Genomic DNA, 18,472 nt, shown 5'->3' with positions numbered 1-18,472 from the left:
AATCAAGTTTCAAAAAACAAAAAGAAACATATTCAACATTGATCTTGTTTCAAATACCTCGTCAAGACAAAAGTTGCCAGTCAAAACGTATTAAAAATCAAGACATTCGGTTCAAAACATATGGCCATCTTTGTGTTCGAATTAAAAAATTGAAGACACGGATTTATTGATGAGAGAGTGGGATGTAAAGTGCAGGCCTGATATACTAAACTATAAAGTTGCTTTTGCAAATTTGATATGGTCCAGAATTTGACCCATTGCCTTCTCATCTAATGGTCCAAAAGCCATTGATGCACCTGGTGCATAGATTGGGTTGGTGCACCGTATATGGTCTCCAGGCCTGAGAGGAACCCTACTGTTAATAAGTTTTATTCTCGGGTATTTGCCACCAAAGACTTGACAACAGACCAACAGTAATATGCACAGATAAATAAAGTTTTACAATTTTACCCAGAACAGAAAACACAGGTGCACAAAGGTTACACAGTATCTTGACAAAGCAACAGGCTGTAAGCAGTAGTGAAAAAACATATAAGACATGCTTACTTAGCATAACAGGCTATGGGGGGTGGGGGTTAAATTGAATACTCCTACTTGAGCGGTGACAACAGGCATCTCGCGGCCGGTTTCTTCTTTCACTGGATATGCTGTTCTTCCAGTTTATCCTTTCACTGGATGTGCTTGCTATTCTTCCTCCATCTCTGTGGAGCGCACTGCTCAGGAGGAGTCGTGAGCTGGGCTGTCCGAATGCATGTCCATGGATGAGTCGTTTGAAGCCGTGGGATTCGGCTCGCGGGCTAAGCCGTTCGCAAAGTAGCCTGCATCCCCACCCTGATCCAGATGGTATGGTTGCAGGCCCCGGCGCACGGGGCTGGATAGTGCGTTAGAAAAGACCGCCGAGTTCTTGGGCTGCGTCAACCCTGGGTTTCCTAGTGCAAATAAGCTTGCAGATGGTTGCTGGTTGCTTGTGTTGGGCATATGCACAGTAGCATGAGTGCTTTGGCTTGCATATTGTGATCTTGGAGAGGCCAATGGATTGTCGCCTCCATACTGAATCTCATGCTAGACAAACATACAGATCATAAACATAAGTTATCAATCTTATGCTAGAATGGCGCAAAAGGATAAAAGTGGTGCAACTAGTATTTGTTAGGGGGCTATGGCTAGAGGTATGGATTGATAAAGGAAGCAATATGTGCACAGGATCAGTGTTGTGTGTAAGGATGGTAAGCTCATCTTGTTCATTATGCATCATTGTTCACTAAGAAACAAGATGGCAAAACTTGATATACCAGTCAGACCATCATGGTCTGTGAAATTGAAATTCACCCAACTTCTTGAAGTCCATGTTTTAATTATGAATAGTTCCCTTCCAATATAGAAGACAGGAAAAAAAATACTGCTAACCTGGACGTGCGAGGCTATATCACCAACTGTAAGCCTCAAACCATTTTCATGCTGTCTTAAGATCCATTCATACAGCTTTTCCTGCTCAAATGGAACAAACAATAATGAAAAACGTCGTGAAAAAAGGAAAGAGAAGAAAGAACAGATTTCTGCCAACCAAAGAAAGAACTTTGAAAAGGTGGAAGGTGCTATTCTATAAAAGAAAATACAACTGCTTCTTGCTAGCAGGTACAATTCCTGATGGATTCCACGCGTTGGCAGGATTAAATGGTTCAACACTTGGGACGTATACCGTTGTCTAGAATCACTATGTCATGTGGGGCCTTAATATAGCCGGCACCCGCATGAACGTGCAGTGCACAACTAGCACAAGAAAGTTAGGCGCCCAAGCAGTTAGGATAAGAGAAGAAAGCAAATAGGATAAAAGTTATCATTAAGAATATGTTAGTAATTTGAATCCTAAATAAGATTTAGATTGACTCGTATCAGATTCGTATTTTGATTGTTAATACATCTCTCCTTTATACGAGAGCAATCATGCGATGAATTAATCCCCTGTATACTCGTACAAACTTTACTTTTTTATACCAACTCCTACAAAGTTTAGTACTTTACTGATTCCTCATCACCTCACGACATGGCTGCTGCAACCATGGCCGGGGGTTGAGGACAATGACCCAACACGGCTGTTCATTACATACAAAAGCCTGTAAATATGACACGCAAATTTTCTTCTGTTCCTTCTATTGACACTTTTGCAGCCAACATTGTGAAGTACCGTGTGTGTTAAACATATATGGCATGCATAGTCATAAAGTTGGTAGAAATTATTCATAACTCAAAGGTAACATGTTAAAAAAACATATAGTTTGCAGTCCTGAAACAAAAATTAAGATACTCAGGATGTATCCAATCCTGACAGTAGTTCATTATAGGGAGAAGTTGCAATACCATACATCAATGCTATGATTAGTTTTAAGCGTTGGTAATTAAACTCTGGTCAAATCCCACATTATCTGTATAGATGAAACTATTTAGCTGGCGTTTAACAGCAACAGTCATCAGAACAACATGACGATGATCATGACAAATAAAGAAATCTTATTAGCAAAAATAACGACCTAGCTGTTCAACCACTCTGCAATGTAAACCCACTATAAAATATAAGTCATATGAACACAAGTGACCAAACCACATCCGGACTTTACACTTGCCAGTTTGTAAATAAATGTTTGTATTGGTGCATCCTTTAGTGTTTCGTTTAATGAGTTGAGCAGATGATTCTCAGGAAAATATTTTAATGCAATTGACTTCTACTGCGTGCCATTGTAGTACTACGGAAACTAAAACTAGGAAGAGGGCATACAACATAGCGATGATGAACAACATGTAAGGTTCTGACCAGAACCACAACTTAAGATACTGATTCCAATGCCAAGGATGCCTTCCGTGTTTGGAAGAAGCACTACACACCTAACGGTGAGACTTTCCACATAGCAGTGCACTAGTTGAAGTAAAGCTGAAAAGGATGACTCCTTAGTACTAGCCCAGAAGCAACCTGCCCCATAAGCGAAGTCTCCCCTCTTCCGCTTTGCATACCCTCCATCGCCAAAGAAAGATGGCCAATTCTAATCAGAGTTGTTGTACGCAGCAGTACAAGAGTGCTCTATGAATTATTGGCTATTGCACATCAATATATTATTCAGCGATGTCAGAGCACACACTGTGACAAGGAACTTCGGCAAAAGTCATCATCCCCCACCCCCCAGAGAAATACTCAGAATTGCCACACGTAACTGCAAAGGTTGAAGCAGAATTTGCAGGTAAACGGAGGAAATATGCCCAAAACTGAAACAAATTTCATCACGCGTCCAGCGAAAGGCCCATCTCGCTTGCCCCTGAACGATCTAATTACAAGAACAATCTACACTCGCCACAACCACAAAGGATAAGGCTCTAGCACTCAAATTCCTCATCGTCCGAGTCTTAACCGCCCCTAATCCAAATTACTTTCACCACAAGAAGGGGCGAATTCAACGAAACAAAATCCAGTCTCCCACACCACTGACACAACACAAGTCAGAAACAGCAGCAGCGCACGAATCAATCAATCAATCAATCCGTCAGTCAATCATCAGTTTAACCAACAACCACGCCATGAAAGAAACAGTCAAGTCAGAACGTACCATGGCGTGGCGCTCGCCGGCCTGGAAGGAGAGCTTCTGGCCGCCCATGGCGAGCGTGTAGAGCTGCGAGAGCGAGTTGGCGGCGCCCCGGAACGCGCCGTACATGGCCCGGTCCGTCTCGTCCAGCCGCGCCGCCTCCGCCTTGCGCTTCTTCCCCGTCATCTCTCCCCCGCGCTCCTCCGAGCCCCGATCCGCCGCGGCGCCGTCCAATTCGGCCCGAATCGGCCGCCGGAACCCTAGACGAGTGAGATGCGCGCGAGGCCCTGGCGCGGAGACGAGGGGGGCGAGGAGGAGGATGGATGGAGGTCGGGAGGGCGTCGCGTCGACACGAAGCGGCGGCTTTACGTCTGTAGGTCTCCTCCCACCCGCTTTATTTTATTTATTATTATATTTATCCCGTGCCGCTCTTGCTTTATCGCTGCGGTGGGCGCGCGTCGCTGTTGTGGTGTGGATGGCAGGCGGGCCCGGGGCCCGCCTGGCGGCGAGCGAGGGGAGGAAAGGGGCACGTGGAGTGGGATTGGGGGTTTGGCGCACGTGAGGCTGATGCGACTGGGCCGATGGGAGAGGGGACTGACGGGTGGGGCCACTGGGGGACGTCTGTGTGGGGCATGTCCTACTCGGCGGTGTGTGTTTTTTAAGGCTCGGAGCTTTCGTGCCGACTCCTTTTTCTTGTCAGTTGTTTATACATCGATATCCATTGGATTGGTACCCTAATCAATCTTTTTTTAACCCTCATAAGTGTCACACGGCGACGAACACATGGCAACTTCAAACTTTTTTATGAAAAATGTAATAACGTAATGATGACAACTTTAGTTGTCAAGCATGACAACTTCTTTTCGAATGGCAAAAGGAAGAGAGAAGGGGGGGGAGGGGGGTCATATCGCTATTTTAGTTGTAAAAAAGGTATGGGTCAAAGTGTCACACAAGTGGCATTTATCATTTGGGTGTTTTTTATCTTATACTAAATCAGGGACAATTATTATGGCTGAGACTATGAGAGAGAGCGTGGGTTGCTATCCTGCATGTAGAAATAGTATTGTGCATCACTAGACAAAAGAAATTAGTGGCATCATTGATTTTGCTCATGTTTCTGATGACTTTGTTAATTTTAGAAACTCCATGACTACAATCTTCGATAGATGTTTGTGTGAGCGACGTGTGGTGATGGTGATAGTAATGTTTCCATGTTGTACTCGGTGTTTCTTGAAAATAAAATATTGAGCAAAAAAAGGAAAAAGGAAACTCTAAGCAAGAGTGTGTTTGAAGGGCATAGATTCTTTTATTTTATTTTTCAAATAACCACGTATATATTTCATTAGACAAACAGATTACAAAAAAGTACACATATGGTCCCCACAAAAGGTACATAGATATCTTGCAATATTGTATCAATGACTCCGCAAGAAGTAAAATTAGAATTTCACTCAGGCAGAATCTTGAGCCATGTTGAAGACGATGCCCAACATCGTCCTTCGCCGCCGTCGAGGCAATGTTAAAGAAAGAGAGGAATTGCCATCATACTTAGATTTAGAGGAGCACATCCGCATACAAGGATGCTTCTTGAGGCGATAAACTGGACCGCCGCAAGTGACAATACCAAATTAGTGTTCATTATGCACACTTCTGTAAGCAAGCAGAGGAATTAAGCAAATTATTTTTTGACAGAATTAAACAAATTCTTGTGATTCAAACATCTTCGCTTGGGCTCTCCTTGGAACTAATGAATTTTAGAGGATTCTAATCCTAATAAAAATATGTTCATTATGTGTGTATCATAAGATAAATTACATGAACTCCCTAGGATATATTGATCATGTCGTGAAATGTATACTCATGTACTGTCATATCCATTTGTCATACCTCCCGGATTTAAAAAATGCCCTGAATTTGTAGATGTTACAAGATAAAACAGGGATATAAGCCATGTACAAATGTGCCAGATGCTTGATGCGGTTTTAATTTTATTGTTATTTTATTTGAACTAACATATGCATATGTGTTTCATGGGATTCTTAGTACATATGAATAGGAAAAACAAGAAGTAGATATAATGAGACATCTTCCAATCTCAAATTTGATACATTGCAATGAGCAATATGTGGTGTTTGTTGTTTGTTTGCACAACATGAAACACACACACACACACACACACACACACACACACACAGAGAGAGAGAGAGTTCAACTGATATAACAAACGAATTGTAAATTTCATAGGAATTTAAGATCGTTTGATTCATCTATATTTTTTCCTGTGTACCTTGTGTGTTTTGCAAGATTAGAGACCACAAGAATTTTTCCAGTGAATTATTATAAGGGCAATTCCATAAGAAAATCATCATAGAGTCTAACCTCACAAAAAAATGTGTGTGTGTCTGAAAATTGTGTTAAACAATTAATCCTTGATTCTTCACAAAATATTCATGTGTTTCTTCCATGGCCAACCAAACAAGTTCTATTACATAACTTGTTGTTTCGAGTTCCTACAAAAATCAATGCTCGCAATATTCAATTTCTAATTTTTCATATAAGTTTGTTATCGAAATCATGTGAATCAAAGAGACACCGGATGAATTATATTTTTCTTTCGAATTTAGTGCAAATTGTTAGGGTAAATTCATCGATTTCAATCCTGCAACGAGATAAACTCTGTATAGGGCAACTACCCAAGGATTGAAACTGAAATTCATTGAATCAAATACGCCAAATTTCCAGTACTTGATGTTCTTCAACTTATACATACTCCAATGATATCAGTAAGTAACAAACTCATTGAAAGTTATTTGTAATGAACTATGCATAGTTTGTCTATAATTGCACAACAACTTGACTCGGGTTAGCATAGGTCAAGAACACGCAAGCGTGTGGACAAGAGTATAGTGCCCTCACCTACGGTGTGGCTTCATCTATACAGAACAAGACTAATCGTGTAAAACTAGACTGGAAATTCCAATGAATGTTTCTTTGAAAGATTTTTTTTTAAAACCCAATGCTTTGACATCCGATTATTGCCGTCCATAGCGCCATCATCCTCGTAGTATTGTGAATGTTTATGGTTCTTCATATTTCTTATTATGTGGATCTGACTATGAATTTAAATTTGTGCAGCGTATATTCAAAATTTTGTATTGTTTCCAAGCCCGGTCATTAGTGATCTTTTGTGCCATTTGGTCTAAAAAAATCATGTACTCCTAGAGAAGCATCACGGGGGATGGGATGATCACAAACAAGAATAATCGCGGAAATTGCTTTTGGAGGCCGAGCTCCATGAAGGCCTCCAAATGCAAATTTTGAAATAAGTGAAATTCATATTTTTTACATTTTCAAAAATTTCTGTAAAAAATATAGAGATAGATGAAGGCAAAGTGCACAAGTGTGTAAATTTTCAGGACGAAATACGTTGAAATGAAGGTTGTGCAAAAAAGACAAATCCGAGGCTTCACACTCCTAGACCATGAATTTATCTTTTTTGTAAAGGTCGCAATTCAACGTATTTCATCCTGAAATTCTACACACGTACGCCTGCTTGTTTACCTGTACACGTCTTTTCAGTTTTTTTTAAACCCAAATTTTTTGAATTTTGAATTTTGCAAAAAATCGGCCTCCATGGAGGCAAAACGCCATTCTCAAATAATGGACACTATCTATATTTATATCTATCGGTACTTTTACAAAAAAGTCCCTCAGTTTCTGAGAATTTAAGGCGCAGTCCTATGTTAAGTGTTTTCTGAAGATAACGTTTCATTTTTGCAAACAAGACCCTGCATTAGTTACAATTCCATCAGTGCTCCTTAATCCTTATCCATTGCCATCCTCCACCTCCCGGCACGCGCTGCCGCTTGCCGCCGGCGTCCACGCCGCAGAACTCAAGAAAGTGTGATGCGTCGCAGCGGGCGTCCCGACCGCCCGAGCCCATGAACGGGGTGAGGCGTCGCGGCGGGCGTTGGAGACCACAGAGGACAGGAAGTCGCTGAACGTGGCCTTGGCCGGCACAGGGACGAGCTCGCGGGCGCGCTTGAGGCAGGCGAGCCTAGCCCGCAAGTCCTCCTGCTGCTTGGCGATGCCCTTGGCCTTCCTGCGGGCCTTGTCGGCCTCGGCGCTGGCCTTGGCGGGCCGAGGCGTCGCGGTGCAGGCGGCCTTCGTGCTCTCTTGGGGCAAGGTGTGCGCCACGCGAGGGCGGTGCGACGAAGGAAACAAAAAGAGAGACAATAGAAACCAGGGGTCTTGAAACCTCGCAGGCCCACGCTCACCAAAGACATGCAGAACCTTCACTCGAGCAGGGCAGAGAGATGGCGGACAACAGCTTCGCGACTGAGCTGGGCTGAGGCAGCTGCGTGGCCCACGCGGCGAACGAACGGGCGCTCCTCTCCGTCGTCCTCCTCCCAACGGTAGGCGAGGCAGGAAGGCGGCGGATTCGGATATCACGGCGCAACCTCCCTACTCAACAGTCAGAGAGCGTGGCCGACGAGCTGCCTGAGATGTGTGCATCGCGGCCTGAGATGGAGACCCGGATGCTGGCCGGGAGGGAAGGCGCAACAGTCAGAGAGCGTGGCCGACGAGCTGCAGTTGGAGGCGCTCGGCTTGGAGGCACGGTCGAGCTGGGGAGGGGAGAGAGCCCAGCGAGCGGGGAGGCGGAGCACGCTTGCGGGTGTAGAGTCTAGAGAGAGGGAGCGCCGGGAAGGGAGAGCTGGCCGACGGCGACGGGGGTCTTGCAAGCGAGAGGAGAGAAGAGAAGGGAATCGATGGAGGCAAACGGAGTCTCGGCCACAGGCTAGAGAGGAGCAGCGTGGGGCTTATCCCCTTGCATGCGTGTGTGGCCTGGGGCTTATCCCCTCGCGTGCGTGCGTGTGGCTGTGGTCGGCGTCAGGATGCCTGGCAGCCATACCTGGCCAAACGGGCCGGCCCGGCATGGCATGGCCCGGCCCATCGTAATCGTGCCTGGCCCGGCACGGCCCGCCAGGGCACGATTACTATACGGGCCGTGCCGTTCTGGCCCGCGTGCTGCGCCCCCAGGCCCAGGCACGGCCCAGTTAGTAAACGGGCCGGCACGTTGACCTGTTTAGCACGGTGGGCCGCATATTTTCAGCCTGTTATTTGCCGCATTGAGCGTTTTTTAGCCTATTTTTATATACTGGGCCATATATAGATGTATAAAAAAATAAAAAAAAACGTAATCGGGCCGTGCCGTGCCGGCCCGCGTGCCCAGCCTCCAGGCCCAGGCACGGCCCAGGGCGTGCCGCGTGCCAGGCCCGGCCCGTTTAGACCGTGCCGTGCCTGGCCCAAGGCGGGCCGTGCCGCGCGTGCTCACAGGCCAGCCCGAAAAGAACGGCCCATTTGGCCAGCTATACTGGCAGCCAGGCTGGGCCTTGGCTGGGCTGAGGTTTTATTTTATTTTGATCTGGATGCAGCTGAGACCAGCGGTGGGCAAAGCCAGGTGTCGATCAGCCAACAAAAATTCTGACTGATCAGCCACCAGCACTACTCTATGTCTCCGCCTCACATTTTTTCATTGCACCAACATGTGAGATCTCTCTGAATCTTGTCATTCTGTGTATGTGTGTGGATTTTTTTTTGAGTGAACTAACCAGCTAACCACACTGCTTGGTAATATAAAAGAAAAAAAAGGTTGAGCTAGCACATGCATTCACATCATCATTGCTCAATCCATACAAACTTCTTTATCTCAATCCATACAAACTTAATCTGCTATCGGGCAATAAAATTAAAAACAAACTCTAAAACAGTAGATTAAATAAAAACAAAATTGCAATGAAGTCTAAAAGGGCCAATCCCCTTCTGCAGCCCATTATAACATGACGCCAACCAAACCCCACCACCGCAATGGCAATCACAAGGCGTCGCCGTTCACGTCATTCAAGCGACACACCAAAGAGCGCAATGCCGCCTTCCACATGCCATTGCACCTATTGTAATTGGATGATGCGCCAGTCATCGTACAAGCTCTCAAGCCCGCCGACGGATGCTCCTCCCGTGGCGACTGGTCACGACAGATCGGGTAAGGTCGAGGGAGACGCGGTTGCTCGATGGGACGTAGATGCCGATCGAGGAAATGCCTTCGATGGATGAGATGTTTGAGGCCATTTGATCCGGGACATCAACATCCATGTGGTCCCTACCTTTGATGGTGAGCCATCTAGCTTGATTCACATAAATTTATCACATGCACCATCAGCTTAGGTGGGAACAAGGGTAAGCAACAAGGACGGTCTTGAGCAATTCTTATTGGGGCTCATGATAATTTTTCTTCTCCCGTTGCAACGCACGGACATGTTTGCTAGTATATATCTACTATTAAAGGGCTGATTGCTTCTTACTCCCGAATTATCGTCCGTTTCTTCATACATCACACGATTTTCGTCCGTCGTCGTCAGCTTTTTTTTTGAGAAAAGCTTGGTAGGCTTTATTAATCAGCTGAAATGTTTGCAGGAATTACAATTGGGTCGTGTGGAGTACCCAACCATAGGTGTCTTCCAACAGGAAGAGAAACACCAAACCTAGCTAGCTTATGAGGTTCAAAATTTGACTCTCGAAATTCAAAGCAAAAATTACAAGAATTAAAAGTGGTAGAAGTTTCCAAAATTTCCTTAATAATAGCGCCATAATCTCCTCCTGCTCCCTGGTGAATGTGTTGTATCACTTGCTTGCAGTCCGAAGCGACTTGAATATTTTCCATGCCAAGATCTTGCGCGAGAGCCAACCCCTCCCTACATGCAATCGCCTCGAGCGACGGAGGATCAACTAACCCATGGATCACAATCATGGACGAGCCAAGAAAAGCTCCATCCCGATCTCTGCATACCGCGGCTGCTGTGCCCACAGTCTGATCTGTTGAGACACCTGCATCAACATTGATTTTAATAAAGCCTTCTAAAGGAGGAATCCATCTGCTAGTAACTCCAGGTTGTGCCCTTGCTGCTATATGTGCTTCTGGACGAGGTGCAAGCTGTTCTAACTCAGCAATAAAATTAACAACAAAGTTGTAAGTCGCATATGGACTCTGGTTTATCCCCTCGTGGATCAATTTCCTCCTAGCATACCAGATTGCCCACAATGTAACAGTCATCTTTGTCAGCTCATCGTGACTAAGTACATCCATCATAGAAAGCAGCCAAGCTCGCGCTGAAGGTTCCGATGTTACAATCATATGTTCCAAAAGTTCATGGTCCACCAAAGCCCATACACATCTTGCCATGTTGCATTCTAATAGGCTGTGCCTCCAAGAATCTTGTGCACCACACACATAGCATTCCTCATGGTGGGACAGATTTCTGTTTTTTCGAACATCTTCTGAAGGAAGTGAGTTTTTCGACAAGCGCCACAGAAAGTTCCTCACCTTTGATGGAACCGACACCTTCCACAACTTCTTCCATGACTTAACATTTTCAGTGTTGTTTGAGGAGGACGCTCTCTCCTCTAGCCAGTCCTCCCTGCGTCTCTTAGTTTCTGCCAACATCTTGTACGCAGACCGAACGGAGAAGATTCCATTCTTCTCGAAACCCCAAGACCAAAAATCATCTATTATCCGTGTGCACAACGGAATACTTAATATAGCAGCCGTATCATAAGGGAGGAAGACTTGTTCAATCAGCTCAGTATTCCATCTCGCATTTGTTTGATCGATTAGCTCCGCCACCAAATGTGGTGGGTCATTAACTCTCGCCACTATAGGTCTCATATTCTCTTTGCGGGGAATCCAGTTCATATTCCAAATGTCAATGGTGTTTCCTCTACCCACCCGTCGGATCAGTCCAAGTTTCAGAGTGTCACGACCCTCTATCATGCCTCTCCAAATCTGGGACGGGTGTCCACCAAGCTCTGCCATTAGAAAATCAATGTCAGGGAAGTAAACTGCTTTAAGAATTCAGGCACTTAGAGATCCAGGATTTTCATGTACCCTCCACGCTTGCTTTGCCAAAAGAGCCATATTAAAGATTTCAAAATCTCGAAAACCCAAACCTCCCATATATTTTGGCATGCTCATCGTGTCCCAAGAGACCCAATAAGGTTTCCGCTGACCTTGTTTGCTACCCCACCAAAACGCTTTGATCATTGATGTTAGTTGCTGGCATAAACCTCTGGGCAACTTGAAGCATGACATGGAATAAACTGGCATTGCTTGAGCTACAGATTTAATTAAGACTTCCTTACCAGCTGAAGAGAGAAGCTTTTCTATCCATCCTTTTATTTTACTCCACAATCTGTCCTTTAGATATTTAAAAGCACCATTTTTTGAACTTCCCACATCAGAAGGCATGCCGAGGTATTTTTCATTTAGTTGCTCGTTAGGCACGTGCAAGATGTTCTTGATAGTCGTCTGAACCTCCTCTGAACATCCCTTACCGAAGAAAAGGGAGGACTTATCCTTATTTATTCTCTGACCCGAAGCTTTTGCATATGTCTCCAACAAAAGAGAAACTTCTTCAGCTCCCTCACTATTTGCTTTAAAGAACATCAGGCTGTCATTTGCGAACAACAAATGATTCACCGATGGGGCCGATGAAGCCACTTGTATGCCAGTTAGGTTAGATGACTGAACACTGGTTTTTAAAAGGCACGAAAGGCCCTCTGCTGCCAGCAAAAAAAAGGTATGGTGAAATAGGATTCCCTTGACAGATACCACGCGTTGGAATGAAAACACCAAGCTTTTGCCCATTAAAAAGAACTGAGAAAGAAACCGAGGTGACCATGCCCATAACAATGTTCACCCATCTATTTGTAAATCCCAGTTTCAACATGACTGCCCTCAAGTAAGTCCACTCCACTCTGCCATAAGCCTTCATCATGTCCAGCTTCAGTGCACAATGTCTGTGTTTTTGGGCTTTGTTTCTCTTCATGAAATGTAAGCACTCATATGCAGTGATAATATTATCAGTAATGAGGCGTCCAGGAACAAAGGCAGACTGTTCCTCAGAAATTATCTCAGGTAACACTTTCTTCAGACGGTTAGCAATAACTTTTGAAGCTATCTTGTAAAGCACATTGCATAAACTAATGGGGCAAAACTGTGTAAGGAGTGTGGGATTTTTTACCTTAGGAATCAAGACCAAGACAGTATTATTTATCTCATGTGCATTTTCTACCCCTTCCACAATTCTGAGAACTACTCTTGTTACTGCTTCTGCACAAATGTCCCAATGTTTCTGAAGGAACTGTGCTGGAAACCCATCTGGTCCCAGGGCTTTCTGGGGCGCCATTTGAAAAAGAGCTGTTTTTACCTCATCTGCAGTGTATGGAGCATTTAACATTTCATTCATTTGATGGGTTACTCTACGAGGGATAGTATCCACCACCGCCTGCATGGACTCTGTTCCTTCAGATGCGTACAGATTTGTGTAGAAGGAATTAGTCATCTCCCTCATTTCCTGCACATCTTCTGTTTTGCTCCCGTCCGGCCTCAATAGCGCTTTAATTTTATTTTTGGCTCGCCTCATATTCGCCCGCATATGGAAGTATTTGGTATTTTTGTCGCCTGCCCTAAGCCATTCCAGCCTAGCTCGCTGCTTCCACATCAACTCTTCTCTCTTGTAAAGTTCAAGCAGTTCTGATTTTATCTCTAATTCACGCTGAGTTGGTGCAGTGCGCCCTGGAATTGACCGCAGAAGATCTAATTCCCTTTTTAGTTTCTTTATTCCTCTTCTCACTCTGCCAAAAGTTTCTCTGTCCCAGTTCTGCAATGATTCCGAGAGGGAATTGAGTTTCGCAGCCAGGCCTGCTACTGAATCAGGCACTTCAGGGTACGGTGCTGTCCACACATCGGCCACCGTCGTCGTCAGCTGCGTTCGATATTTCCTTGCGTCGCTCGGTTGGGCCTCTAGATGGGCTTTGTGCGTTTGTAGGTCTACCTGGGAGCCCACAGAGGGGGTAAAAAGCAGGGACAAAAAATGTGTTTGGACCAGGAATTGAACTCACAACCTCACGGTCATGTAAATACTATGCTACTAGCCAAGCTAGGTGGTTCTTTGGTTAAAAAAAAATTAATGTCATCTAATCTATTAAATAGTACCACCTCGCCTTTTTTACATCCAATCGTTCTAACTTATATAGGTCCTTCATTTTGCAAGGTATCAAGGAGTCATCTCGAAAATCAATAAGTGAAGGGTATAAATTGAGTTGCGGCTTTAAAGAGGATTTCAACCGACGTTTGAACATGCAGCGAGAGAAATAAAGAAGGAAAGGATTTGAGAAGGAATTGAGCCAAAAATAATAAGGAAAGTAGTCCATGCTAAAGGAAAATGGATTTGAGAAAAAAAATTCAACATGACAGAGAAGCAAGAGAAATAAAGAAGGAAAGGATTTGAGAAGGAATTGAGCTAGCAGTCCATGCTAAAGGAAAATGAATTTGAGAAAAAAAGTTCAACATGACAGAGAAGCAAGAGAAATAAAGAAGGAAAGGATTTGAGAAGGAAATGAGCTAGCAGTCCATGCTAAAGGAAAATGGATTTGAGAAAAAAAATTAGACATGAGATAATAAGGAAAGCAGTGCAAGCCTGTCTCAGCGTGACAGAGAATAAGGAAGCTAACAAGGATCCATGCATGTTGAGCATCTCTACTTCTAATGGAGCAGTTGATAGTCTCGTTTTCAGGGTTTTTTCGTCCCATCTCCCATGGTTTTTTTGGTACCTCGTTCCACCTCACACTGAGCCGCCATGAACTGAAAAAACCGCGTACAGAAGCCCCCCACCCGCCCCCACGCACTCCAGGGCCTAACCTCCGATCGCACCCAAGACAATCCAGCGAAAAAAACCTATGAAAATTAACCAAGGAAAAAAACCTAATGGAGGAGTTGGTAGTCCGGTACGGTTTATTTTCAACACTTTCCTAATGACAAAAGATCACGGATCTAACTTTCCTACCTTAGCCAAATCAACAAATCTCTCTCATTAATGCAATTTGCTTTAGGAAACAAATAATAGATTCTTTCCTACCTTAGCCAAATCAACGGATCTCTCCCATTAATGCAATTTGCTTTAGGAAACAAATAATCTCTAATCTCTATCTCTAATCTCTAATTCTCTAATAATAATATATATATATAATATAATATAATACCTAAAAGAAACGCAGCGTTCCGTTTCCCGTCTTACATCGTCGAACCCTTCGTCGAGCCTCCCTCCCGTGCGCTGTTGGTTTTCCCTACGTACGTTCCACCCCAAACGTGATTCGTTCTTCTTAATTACGTGGTCCCACCCTCATGCGATCCGGCGAAAGAACTAGGAAAACCGTCATACCCATGCATGCAAGCAACGAAAAATCCACGCAAGCCGTGTCTCCTCCTCCCTGTTCAAACCCTAGTCGCCCCTTCCCAGTTGACGCCGCTAGCGAGTAGGGCGTAGCACAGGCACCAGTGCGGCCCTTCCGCGGTCCCCCTTGACCTCGCAATGAAACAACTCGTCGGCATCGATGACGAGACGGTGCATCTGGTGTTGATTCCCGTGGATGGGTCAAGCAGGACAGGGGGCGGTGGATACGGGACATAGCCATGAAGTCTGCTTCGATGCGCGCCCAATATTGTCTCAAGTGCATGGGTCGATCCTGGACGGCGGGCGATGGATCAAGGACGTACATAGCAGCTTTCACCTACGCAAACGACTGACTACTCAACCTCCTCTCGGCGGTGGCAGCGGCCAGGTCTAGTTAGCTACCGTTTATCTTTAATACATGGCATGAAAGACGATCAAGAGGAGCAATCATAAGCAGCGAGGTGTTCCAGGGCTACGAGCGCCAGTACTGCGACTCTGCTCTACGAGGTCTTCGCCAAGATCGCCACCCTCTCTTCTCGTGCCTATTTCTATTCGTTGTTGTTGGTTTCGTCTTACATGGTGAGATCTAAGCATACAAGATGAAGCAGAGGCTCTCTGAGATCCAGTCCGATGTGCAGGATACTGAATCGCTGGTAAATACTAGATTGTGTTTTATGATTTGATCATCCATTCCGCTGCCTTACATACTGCCTTTGGGACACTATAAGAACTAGTCATGTGATTTTGGCAGGTGGAGGCTTCATTTTGGATGTAGGTGAATGTGTGATTTCTAGAAGCTCTGTATATTAACTTCATGATCTGCTCTTGATTTCCTTCTTGGGGACTTGATTTGAAGATTTGCCAGCTACACCATCTAAAAATCAGGCTGCTGATCCGGGTACATTGCTACTCGGCCTTGCGTTCAATTGAAGTTTTGTGAGAGGAACTCTTCTGAAACTTCAAAATGAGTAGTCCTCGTATTTTGAGGTTGCTACTTGCACATTGTTCATCTTTCTGTCAATTTTGTCCACTATTTTGCACTCTATTTGCCAATTTGATTGCATGGTATAGGGTGCGATGGTGGCATGGGCGCCGCACGGGGTAGGAGCCCTGCACAGGCCAGCCCATGCCGGGAGCTAGCATCGCGCCAACGCCTCCATGAACGCCGCCATGACGCGTTGCATGGTGTCGCTATCGGGTGTGGCCCCCAACATCGCGATGTGTGCTCAAGCATGTCGTTTGTGGCTTCAAGCCGCCTGGTGGCCACCGTGGCATCGTGGCTAAACAAGAGGTTGGTGATGAAGAGCCTGCGCTCGTCCAGGCGGATATGGCGGAGCATCCACGGCGATGTGGACGCGGCTGCAGTCGTGGTCGGATGGAGAAGCCTTAGGTCCTGGTAGATTATCTACTGATGGCATAATCCTCCAGAGCTACAATAGCCAGAAAGATGCCTTGCCGTGGGGAAGCCTCGCTGCTGGGAAGCGCCATCAGTGATCTGATTTGAAGAGTTCAACAAGAGGTCAATGGAATTCTCATCTCCAATATGTTCACATTCTAACATGTCCTTGTTGATTCAGTTGTTACATTGTGTCATAGTTCACTTGTTTTCCACCTTTTTTCGTACTACTGTGCACTGGAATGTCCATGTTTGCTAATTTGCAGATTGAATTGTTCTGATAAAATATACTAATATATGTCACTTCTTTCTGAAAGGTATCCAGAACTCTTAACTGCATTGCTCCGGTGATAACTTTTTCTTATTGTTGCCATTTTGTGTTCCGGTCAAGATTTTCTTCTTTCACAGACATTAAAAGTCTAGAACTGGGATAAAAATAAATAAAGTTTGGAATAAGCTAGAATCTTAATAATCTACAATATCTACTCCACATGTGTGGAATCAATCATCCAGATATATATACTCGGATTGATGCAGCCATGCCCAATAAAAATCTTCATGTAAATAAATCGAAGGATTCTCTACTGATGAATAGGGAGCTGCACCAGACATCATATGGTCTTTTCATTTTCATGGTAAGACTAGACTGACCTCAAGATTTAAGTATCTCGGAACCATGCTTTTCCTGCGTAGTTTTCAACATGCTATTACATGGTCTATTAAGTGCGTGTGAAGATTCTTGAATTTACCCTGACATTATGGAACCTTTGTGCTGAAACAATTAAATATGTTAATCTATAATGATAGCAATGAAGACGCGCAGTTCCGTTATCAGTACAGTGCAGATGGTCATGTGGCCATTATGGCCTATCTTCAGTATTGTGGTTAACATTGACAGGATCAATGTAATCTTCGAAACGACATGTTCCATTTTCCTATGTATTTTTTATTCAGATGCCCTACTACTATTTTATTGACTGCGGGCAATCTATTTTCTATGGTATGATTTTGTTTGTTGGAGAGATACTAGCTGCCCCTTTTCCACCTGTTAGTAAGTTTTGTAGCAGACTTCTTAATTGATATTATAGACATTCTAAGATAGACGTGGTATTTTCAGTTAGACTGATTTCTTGTATTTTATCCACTGTTATAGGAGTTTGTTACCTTTGTTTTTTGATCGAAAATTAAAATGTGCATGCATTGTCGAAGTTTGTGAATTAGAATTAATAACCTTCTGGTTATTGATCAATATATATATATCTTGGATGTCCCATAGCAACGCAAGGGCATTCAACTATCCTTGAAAAAAAGAACTGTCAAATTGCTCAAGAACCTGCCAGGTCAAGCCTCTCCCTCCGCTGTTTGGCACTGCCTACCCCCTCTCTCCCGAATACCGCGACAGGGAAGATCCGGTCCATCGAGAGAGATCGATGATGTCGACCATTGATGTCGCATGGGAGATCTGCGACAGTGGAAACATGCTCCCCTTCACGCCAACGGTGCCTCGAGGTCACTGACACGGGTGACCCAGCGATTCGCCGCTGCCATCCCGAGCTACTTTGCCAACGTCGTGGGCGTGGGCTACTGGCCTTCCAGGTACTCGACCGCCGAGCTTATCGAATTGGGCCGCCACGGTGCCGCTAGCCGCCGCCGGTCTCACTATAGATGCATCATGTGCCGTCGGCCATGCCAGTATTGTTGGGGAACGTAGTAATTTCAAAAAAATTCTTACGCACAAGCAAGATCATGGTGATGCATAGCAACGAGAGGGGAGAGTGTGATCTACGTACCCTTGTAGACCGACAGCGGAAGCGTTAGCACAACGCGGTTGATGTAGTCGTACGTCTTCACGGCCCGACCGATCAAGCACCGAAACTACGACACCTCCGAGTTTTAGCACACGTTCAGCTCGATGACGATCCCCGGACTCCGATCCAGCAAAGTGTCGGGGAAGAGTTCCGTCAGCACGACGGCGTGGTGACGATCTTGATGTTCTACCGTCGCAGGGCTTCGCCTAAGCACCGCTACAATATTATCGAGGATTATGGTGGAAGGGGGCACCGCACACGTCTAAGAATATGATCACGTGGATCAACTTGTGTGTCTAGGGGTGCCCCCTGCCCCCGTATATAAAGGATCAAGGGGAGGAGGCCGGCCCTAAGAGGGGCGCGCCAGGGAGTAGGATTCCTATTCCTAGTTGGAGTAGGTTTCCTCCTTTC

General features: G+C 45.0%; 1 protein-coding gene across 1 annotated transcript; it reads right to left on the bottom strand.

The window, feature by feature from the left end:
* Nucleotides 1-396: 396 nt before the first annotated feature.
* On the bottom strand, nucleotides 397-3,956 carry LOC123103559 (uncharacterized). The gene is made up of 3 exons (XM_044525178.1): nucleotides 3,594-3,956; nucleotides 1,408-1,488; nucleotides 397-1,062 (listed from the first exon to the last, which is right to left on the bottom strand). The coding sequence occupies exons 1-3, from the start codon at nucleotides 3,753-3,755 to the stop codon at nucleotides 718-720; spliced, it is 588 nt and encodes a 195-aa protein (XP_044381113.1). The 5' UTR covers nucleotides 3,756-3,956; the 3' UTR covers nucleotides 397-717.
* Between the last annotated feature and the right edge of the window lie 14,516 nt (nucleotides 3,957-18,472).

The sequence above is a fragment of the Triticum aestivum genome, chromosome 5A (genome assembly GCF_018294505.1).
Source record: "Triticum aestivum cultivar Chinese Spring chromosome 5A, IWGSC CS RefSeq v2.1, whole genome shotgun sequence".
In the NCBI taxonomy this organism is placed as follows: Eukaryota; Viridiplantae; Streptophyta; class Magnoliopsida; order Poales; family Poaceae; genus Triticum; species Triticum aestivum.
This window is presented reverse-complemented; position numbering and strand designations above follow the sequence as displayed.

Bases quoted from the DNA above. Each gene is read 5' to 3' on its own strand.
- LOC123103559 (XM_044525178.1), bottom strand. From the start codon at position 3,755: ATGACGGGGAAGAAGCGCAAGGCGGAGGCGGCGCGGCTGGACGAGACG. The intron at 1,489-3,593 runs GTACGTTCTGAC...CCATTTGAGCAG, and splicing joins CCGGCGAGCGCCACGCCATG to GAAAAGCTGTATGAATGGAT. The intron at 1,063-1,407 runs GTTAGCAGTATT...ATGTTTGTCTAG, and splicing joins ATATAGCCTCGCACGTCCAG to CATGAGATTCAGTATGGAGG.